Source organism: Pundamilia nyererei, unplaced genomic scaffold (assembly GCF_000239375.1).
Source record: "Pundamilia nyererei isolate P.nyererei 1_Seehausen unplaced genomic scaffold, PunNye1.0 scaffold00005, whole genome shotgun sequence".
In the NCBI taxonomy this organism is placed as follows: Eukaryota; Metazoa; Chordata; class Actinopteri; order Cichliformes; family Cichlidae; genus Pundamilia; species Pundamilia nyererei.
In genome coordinates, this window is record NW_005187406.1 from 4,527,839 (window position 1) to 4,536,719 (window position 8,881).

Sequence of the window (8,881 nt, forward strand, 5' to 3'; positions counted from 1 at the left end):
TACATTTCACTGTGTGTTATACTTGTATAACTATGCATGTGACAAATAAAGAACCTTGAACCTTGAAACAATGAAGTGAATAAAATTTCATCTTATGATTGAAAATGGTCCATTAAAAAAGTGCCTATGCTTTACCAGTTACATCAGACTGACCTATAGGTAACTGTGAACTGAAACAGTTACAGCACTAATAAAACTACAACTCAAAATCAAATTAAAGTTCCTGAAAGTGTGGACTGCAGCTCATAAGGGTTCCCCAAAATAATTATCTGCATTAAAAATCGGATTTGCAAAAAATCAGATTTGATTCAAGTCAGTTAATAATACTGTTTTTTGTTTTTGTTTTTTTTGGTTTTTACAATTTAATAGACTATTTATATATTTTGCTATTGCATCTGTTAAATATCTATTATGCTATCTAGTATATTTATTTTAAGCTTCAGTTTGCCATTGCAAATAAAAGTCACTAGGGGGCAGCAGCGGTACGTCACACAAACACACCACCGAGGAAGAGCAGAAAACAGGAAGCAAAGAAGGAGGCTGTTGATGGTGACATATCTTAGGTAATGTTAAACGAAGTAAACATAAGGGCTTAGCTTCGTTTCTTTGAAATAAGCACTGTTAAAGGATGGAGATGTTTGCGTACTAACGGGATATTTGGAATTTAATATCTATTTGGGTTTTTTCACTGTGGTTTTCGGGTGAATATTAGCGAAGCTATTTATCGTCCGCGAATTAGTCCTGATAAGAAACACTATACGTGTGTGTATGTTGTATGTCGTGTAGAGATGCGATGGATAACTTCCTTAATATTAGAGGCATGAGTCGGCATGTACACAGTGTAAGAAAGTTAAACTAAATCTGTCCCATTTCTTCCTACATTACAGCCTCACGGGGGAAAATCGCAGTACTTCTAATAAACAGTTGGTTTAATTATAAAAGCCTTTATGCCTTTTTATGCCGAAGGTTTCCAGAAGGTTTTATTTATCATAAACAAGCATAGATTGATTAATTGGATGCATCGTTCGGACGATTAGTTTTGCGAATATAAAATTGTAAAGATTTTGAATGAAGTTTGGTGGAAAAAGTCTTAATGACCAGCTTAAACTTTAACGCCTATATATACTATTTTTTTCCCCCGGAAATAGAATAATAACTTTATCTTGCCACTTTTATCCGAGTTAGATCTGAAGCCTTATTTATATTTCACCTGAACTTTGGATTCTATGTTTTGTTGTTGTTGTTGTTGTTTTCTTTAATAGAAAACACTGGTTTTGAGAACAGATGACGTTGACAAACAGAAATGCACTGCGGTGTTTGTATGAGGACCATACGTTTGTATATTTGGTGTGTTATTTATTCTCTGTCTTTGCATTTGCAGCAGGTTCTATGCTCAAGCTAAGGACCGCTGAAGAAGAGAAAAGGAGTTGTGAAATTTCCCAGCTGAGGCAGGCTGTGTTACAAAACAATGACAGACTCCTTGATGAGATGCTCTGCCAAGAAATCTACAAGAAAGTCATCAACTGCAGAGGTGGCTGGGGCATTGCAGGCACACCCCTGCATGCTGCAGTGTCTAAAGGCCACCTCAGCTGTCTGCAGGTCCTTCTAGCTCACGGTGCCATCATAGACTGCGTGGACGTCAAGGCCCAGACGCCTCTGTTTGCAGCCGTTCGAGGGAAATACCTTGACTGTGTCTTAACTCTCCTCAAAGCTGGCGCCAACCCCAACGGAAGTTCGTCCAACAACTGCTCGCCGGTCCTCACTGCTGCAAGGGAAGGCGACGCAGAGATTCTAAAGCAGCTACTAAAACACGGCGCTGAGGTGAACTCCCGCGCCAAAGTCTTACTGTGGACCTCGAGTGCCAGAGTCTCCAGTGGGCCGCTTTATTTGGCTGCTGTTTATGGACACATGGAGTGCTTCAAACTGCTGCTCCTCTACGGGGCAGACCCAGACTACAACTGCACTGATGCCAAGCTGCTGAGCTCTGACAAGCAGCCCAAAACTGTGCTGGAGATGTGCCTTAGGCACGGCTGCGGCGTGGAATACATCCAGCTTCTGATCGACTTCGGTGCAAACGTCTACCTCCCCACGCTGATCATCGAGAAGTCGACGAAGCAGAACGAGGCTGTGGAGCTGCTGCTGCGAGAAAGAGGTGTCGGACAGATTCTTCAACGCTTTTTCTCTTCAGATCTTTAACACTACTGATGACGATGTAACTTAAGGAGTGCTAAAGTTTTATCTATGAAATAAATACATTTATAATATGACTTCTAACATTTATCCTCCAGGCATCTCTCCTCACTATTGCTTTACATACTATATGTTTGACTAGCATTTGTATTTAACATTAACACAGTTTGTAGGTGTGATTTTTTTTTTTCCCATAGTAAAAGCTAAAATTCTTAAATAATGTACTTACAATATGTATACAGCAGCAGTTATATGTTCCACTCAGTTTTATTAATATAGTGTCAAATCACAACAGCAGTCACCTCAATATGTTTTACATTGTAAGTTAGAGACGCTACAGTCAAACAACCACCGTTGAGTAAGCACTTGGTGACAGTGGGAAGGGAAACTCCCATTTAACAGCAAGAGTCTTCTGCCAGACCCAGGCTCAGGGAGTGGCAGCCATCTGCCACGACCAGTTGGGAGATTGTTAAATATATGTTGGATGTCTTGTTTAGTAATAATAATTACTGTAAACTTCATTAAATATAAATAATATTATTATCATTCATGATATATTGTGGGTATAACTTTGTTCTGTTTTGTCTCCAGGAAATCCAAAAGCTTTGACCTCACAGTGCCGACTTGCTGTGCGGAGACACCTCAGAAAGATCAACAAGATCAACTGCATCGACCAGCTGGAAATGCCCACAAGTCTCATCAACTTCTTGCAACACAAAGCAGCACCAGTCACTGTTCTGTAGATAGTGAAGGTTAAGTTATTTTATGACCCGTGTTTTGTTTTTTATTTTAGCTTAAGCTTTTATTTGCAGGATTTGAGCCCCTTCGTCCTCTTTTTAAAATGGCTTCTGTGTGAGTATGCATTGTTCTTGCTCTTAAGACTGATTCTTCAGCTAAAAGAATAAAGGTGGATTATTGTTGTGGAATTGTAGTTCTTACACTTTACCTGTCCAAGGTGTGCCCAATCTCAACTGTTACAAAGGTTGTTTGCACTGGAGTTCCCAGTGCAGTCATGTTCTTCTCCTTAATGATTATAGTCAGAACAATATTTTCTAATTCACACGCAAATTTTACTTTACACTCGATTCGTCAGTTATGGAGTGTCGAGACCTGATGGAGGATCTGTTATCTACCTCAGGATCGTGCAGTCTCACCTCTGAGATCCATCACACAGAGGCTGATGTTGGTAAATGTGTACAAGCCCAGTTCCAAAGAAAAAGTTGTTATGCTTCGTGACACTCAAAGTTGGGATTAGGCTGTAAAAGTAAGTGGTACTAAAAGAAACGCCTCGTTTGTGCCTCTGTCCCACTGAGCTGTCAACAAAGACTTTGATCCTCAAATATTTCCAAAAGAACAGTGACCTTAGACAGGCAAAGTCCTGTTGCTTTTCACATTATCACAATTCTTTGTGATGATATTATATAAATAACTGCCAAAAACCAGGACAAAAAAATTTAAGGGAGTCAGACTACTCCATTCATCTGGTCTGAAAACAAATACTACATGAGAGGGGAGGAACTGACATATGAATAAAAATGGACACAAGAAGAAAAATTATATGAAGTTGGCTAAAATGAGAGACATTAATCTCCAAAATTAAACAAACTAATTATTATCTTACAAATATAGATCAAAAGAAAGGCAAGAAAGTTGGATTTCTAACATTTTCTTGTGACAACACCATGCAACAATATTATTTTGTCAGTGGTTATTTCGTCCTGTCTCTCATCTATTCAGTATGTTGACATAGGTCTTCATTGGTGCTTTGTGACCTTTTACCTTTTCCGTTCAACCATTTAAACATGAACCTCAAAAATTGAAGGAAATAACCTCCAACACTGCTGCTGCTGCTAACTTCTAATCTTTAGGTGAGTTGATACCTAACAGCTTCAGTTTGTAATCCTGTTGCTTCTTAGCCTGGGACATTCTGCAAAAATATCTTCTAAGAGCACCACCCATCCAAAAAAACAAGAATATTTATATCTGATATATTTTTAGGAAGGGTGCAAGAAGGATGTGATTTGTACTTACTGTGTCCCAAAGAGCAGATCACTAGCAAAAAATCTTTAAGCACTTTTATTTAGGCTTTTGCATGAGCTGTTTCTCAAAATCAGAAAGAGTCAAAGAGACAGCCAAAGAATTCCCCAAAATGTTCAGATGATGACATTTTTTGTAGAATATGTTAAAAGATTTTATACTTGTGGAAATTGCTTCTCAAAAAATACACAATCATAATCAGCACAAGGAAATTCAGATTAGGTGATATTCAATGGAGCCTGACTAAAGTCAGATGAGCACTGAAGTTAGGATTTATCTTCTGTGTAAATCAATATGTGAAAAAGATGTGGCCACAACCATCTAGAGATATATATATGTAGATGTGGGAAAAGTGAAAGGATTCGTGTTCAGTCTCTGGCACGATGAGTCAGTGCTAAACCTGCAGGTTGCTGTGCCAAAAGAAAGAAAAACAGAAATCTTCTTGTTAAACCATTGAAAAAACAAGGGGGAAAGTCCATTTAAATAAGTTTAAAAAACATGTTTATAATTTCAAAAATTGTTAAAGATTCTGTCTCAGATAATGTAAAAAACAATTAAAGCTTTTTTTCTTTGTTACTCTCATGACAGCAACTAAACAGGAAATGGGTCAAACACTATCTCCAGAGCAGGAGGAGATGGCCTTTGAAGGTATTGCTGATATGCTTAGCAATGTTTTACAGCTGGATGAACTTAAAATTGACAGGTAAGCAATTCCACAACCAAAAGACAACGAGTGTCCTTTAGCGTTCCATTCGACATGATTACGTTCCAGTTTTAATGATGACATTCTGTTCAGCAAGATGAAGTTCCATCAACAGGATAACACTCCATTCAAGACGGTATTCCATTCTTAAATAGGACATTCCGTTCTACATGATGACATCCCATTCTTCATTCAGTTTTAAATAATGACATGATGACGTTCCATTCTAAACTGACATTTCATGCTAACGATGACATTCCCATCTGCATTATGACATCCTATTAGACACAATGACATCCCATCCTACCTGACATGCTACGTTGTGCCATTCCATACTAGTTTATGAGGTTACATTCTAGACGATAAAGTTCCATTATATATGATGACGTTCCATGCTACATGATGATATATCTATAAGATCTCTACATCAAACAAAATACAAAGCAGAGACATACATGATTTCAATGTAAATTCACTCATTTTGTTAATCAGTTGAGTTTTCATGTAGAGCATTCTTTTAACACTCTTTTGGTTTTAATACCAAGAGCTTTGTGTTTAGCATTAAACATTTGCAAAGTTAGTGATCATAGGAGCAAACTGAACCTTTCAAAAACTGAAATAAAATGGGCAGTAAAAGTTAATCAATAGTTAATTAAAATATAATAACAGCATGAGCTAAGTTCCTTGTAGGGTGCTAAACTAATGGGAAACAAATGTCCTCTCAGTTCCCTGCAGAGATTCTCTGGGCTCAACTCAGCTGAAGAGCTGAACAATTACAGAGACCACGTCTTGTACAGTGGAGAACTCAATCAGGTCGCATCTATTGTGAGAGAGGTGGGGAATGTTCTAGGTGGGCTCAGCAAGGTGCCTCATGCTGTCGGACTGGGAGCTCTCATCATTTCCTTGGCCTTAGACGTGGTCGCCAAAAGCCTAAATAAAGAAACCATGGGCACAGCTGAAATGTTAGAGAGGGTGTTCGCACAGGAGAAGGCCAAGGAGGTAAGAACTTAAGAAGTTAGCACTTAAAAGTGGTGTTCATTTGGATGCGTAATGTAGCTTACTAATTCACTTTTTTCCTTGTAAAAAAAAAAGTCCTGCTGATCAACATACAAAATTTGCCTTAACATTCCTCTCTTTAACTGTGCAGGTGCGAGATCTGATGCACGAGTATTTGAAGCGTATGCAGATCAACCTGAGAGACCCACAACTTCAACTCTCTGACACCCGTCTAATTGAGATTGCTCTTAGTGCCCAGCTCACACGGCTAAAGGTACAAAGCTGCCAGCTTTCATATATAACGAATCATCCCTGAATAGGGGATTTTACAGAAGTATTCATGTATAGAAATGTTCGTAATTAACCCTATGATGCCGTGTACTCCAATTTCTATTCTAAGAACTCCATGCTGATAGATGAACATATGGACACTCAGTTTCTGAAGCAGTGGGTGAATGGAGCTGCCTTCCACACACAGATGCTGATCCATCAGGCTCGTCTAGAAAGTGCAGGAGAACCTGATGGATCCAGAGCCGTGCGTGCGGCAGGGATTTATCAGCAGGACATGAACCGTCTGATGGAGAAAATCAAGACCTTGATGAGAAATCGTGATGATTCTCAAAATGCCAATAAGATAATAGAGATTCTGTTTTCTAAACCTCAGATTACCTGGACGAGGGATTATTTTTCAAAACTGCAAGCAAATATTCCAGCTCTTGTGAGGCAAAATGCTGACTTTGTTATCAAAACCTGATTTTGATCGTCAAGCATCGAGCCACAAGTAAAAAACTAAAATATTTGAAACAAGTAATTTTTTTGTGGCCAGTACAGTTATGTAAGGGTCCAGTCTGATCTACTGGCCTGGGAATCCAGTGGAGGAAAATATATTTTTATCTTGGCCAGTGAAACCAATCCGACCAAGAAAATCAGTCGCCAGTCAGTTGGTCTTCCCAATTCTTATGTCCTAAATCTCTTTCATTTTTACTGCAATATACTGCTCTCTGATGGCTTTGTGTGTTTGGTTTAGTGTTTTTTTTTGTTTGTTTTTTTTTAGTTGCTCATGTGAAGCACTTTGTAATTTGGATTTTGTTTAAAGTAAATGGATAAGCCATATACAATTGGAAGGAATATGGGTAGAGTTTGGTTTTAAACCTTTGTGCCATCGCACCTATATTTGTTACTTTCTCAGGACTTGAATAACATGTTTACTATCTTGTAAATTGGTTTTATTCAAAAGCCCATCTATATTTGTAAAAATCATGATTTAAGCTCTGCATGGAAGGGAAACGTGTCTATAATTACAATCCTTGGCTTTCCTTAGATGAATTCCTGAAATTAAAAAGTGACCCACAGACCTATTTCAGAAAGTATAACAACCCCATTTATGATCTACATTTTTTACACTTGCATTGATGCTACATTAGAGTCATAAAACAGAGTTAATGACCATAATTATTAGAGAGTGGATGCTAAATTTGATGCTTTTAGAACCACCAAAATGTAAACTTGAAAGATAGATTTTAAAAGTACTGTAGTTTATGTGTGGTTTATGGCTGCTTTTCCTAGTGTGTGAATGACTCTGCAACAACAAAATCATACATTGTTTCTCTTCATCATCATGTTACTTCCTTAAATGGGTCCGCAAAAGGAGCATGCTGCCGGCTAAATAAGCTAGACTGAGTTACAGCACAATGGTGGTTCCTCATCAGTGTTAATATCATTCACTAAAAAATTTATTCATGATTTTGCTGATGAAAAAAAAAACAATAATAATTTTAAAAAAAAACTATAATGAAATGTCTCGGCACTTTCTTTGACAAATAAAAAAGAGATAAAAACAGAGAGATGAGCTCCAACCAGAACTAATGAATTTACGTAGAGAGGGGGGACAAGTTCTCCCCGTCCAGTAATGTTTGACGCACACAATTTGATCTGCACACAACAAACGGGTTGGAAGGAAGAGACACTTCCTGTTGCAAAATGTCAATGGTTAGGAGGAAGACGAGAGCAGACAGATGGACACATTTCACATTTTATGTGAAGGAAAATAAGACACTTTGTAAACCGCATGAAGCAACTTTCACCGGTAAAAACACGACAGACTTTTACACTTTGTATTTTAGTCAAATCAACTTAAGATTTAGTCATCAATCTAGTCAGCAACACCCATCTGCTCTTCAAACTTTCTGTCTGTAAGACCCAGCCAATATTTTCACATTAAAATTACAACAAAATTCTTTAATTAAAAAAAACCAAAACGTGTCAATGTCAATAAAAGTTTTAGTTTCTAACCATCTAGCCTGCTTCTACCCATCACCACAGCAACAGAGCAACCGAATAAAAAACACTCCCAGTAAGAGCTGTCTGTACACAGAAGAACTGCTTGTTTAGGTCAATCTTTAAATTTGAAAGACTGCTTAAGTTTGCTGCAGGCTGACAGCACCTGTTCTGTCTCTCGGTAGCATGAAGGGACAGTATAAAGTAGAGCACAGCACCACATTTATTTTGAAGATTATTTCATTGTTCTTTGCTTGAAATAGATTTACAGAGACGCTTTTAATACATATAGATCAGACTCAAAATTAAATTGAAAAACTAACATAAGTTTAAACCTATGGGCCGTCTTTAACAGATGGATGAAAATCTTTTGTAGTCAATGACTGTCACTATATGTTTCTTATGATGTCACTTGTTTGTGGGTCTCTCTGACCAACCCTGGTTTGAAATGCTGTTTCCAGAGAGACACATGTCCAAAATGTGCTCATACTGTCTTGTTTTTTTCAGATTACGAGTAACAAAATGTGCTTGCATTATTAGTAGATTAGGGGAAGAACTTTATCACGTTTGAGTGTTGGGGTTTTGTGAATTTTTAAAACCTCTACATCATCAGAGTGATATCCCCCCCGTCCCCAAAAATCCCAAATACAGTGGCTTGCAAAAGTATTCGGCCCCCTT

General features: G+C 37.9%; 2 protein-coding genes across 3 annotated transcripts; both read left to right on the forward strand.

Moving 5' to 3' along the window:
- Positions 1–499: 499 nt before the first annotated feature.
- Positions 500–3,116, forward strand: LOC102198745 (ankyrin repeat and SOCS box protein 12-like). 2 transcript variants are annotated; one of them, XM_005721846.1, is made up of 3 exons: positions 500–563; positions 1,382–2,152; positions 2,782–3,116. In XM_005721846.1, exons 2-3 carry the CDS (start codon positions 1,390–1,392, stop codon positions 2,931–2,933), a joined length of 915 nt encoding a protein of 304 aa, XP_005721903.1. In that variant the 5' UTR covers positions 500–563; positions 1,382–1,389; the 3' UTR covers positions 2,934–3,116. The 2 variants fall into 2 exon arrangements, with proteins under 2 accessions (XP_005721903.1, XP_005721904.1); XM_005721847.1 differs by having other exon boundaries at positions 1,385–2,152.
- A 169-nt stretch (positions 3,117–3,285) lies between these two features.
- Positions 3,286–6,680, forward strand: LOC102207734 (uncharacterized). The gene is made up of 5 exons (XM_005721968.1): positions 3,286–3,376; positions 4,816–4,930; positions 5,656–5,929; positions 6,078–6,200; positions 6,327–6,680. The coding sequence occupies exons 1-5, from the start codon at positions 3,286–3,288 to the stop codon at positions 6,678–6,680; spliced, it is 957 nt and encodes a 318-aa protein (XP_005722025.1).
- The last annotated feature ends 2,201 nt before the right edge of the window (positions 6,681–8,881 follow it).

Bases quoted from the DNA above. Each gene is read 5' to 3' on its own strand.
- LOC102198745 (XM_005721846.1), top strand. From the start codon at position 1,390: ATGCTCAAGCTAAGGACCGCTGAAGAAGAGAAAAGGAGTTGTGAAATT. The intron at 2,153-2,781 runs GTGTCGGACAGA...TTTTGTCTCCAG, and splicing joins GCTGCTGCTGCGAGAAAGAG to GAAATCCAAAAGCTTTGACC.
- LOC102207734 (XM_005721968.1), top strand. From the start codon at position 3,286: ATGGAGTGTCGAGACCTGATGGAGGATCTGTTATCTACCTCAGGATCG. The intron at 3,377-4,815 runs GTAAATGTGTAC...CTCTCATGACAG, and splicing joins TCACACAGAGGCTGATGTTG to CAACTAAACAGGAAATGGGT. The intron at 4,931-5,655 runs GTAAGCAATTCC...ATGTCCTCTCAG, and splicing joins GATGAACTTAAAATTGACAG to TTCCCTGCAGAGATTCTCTG.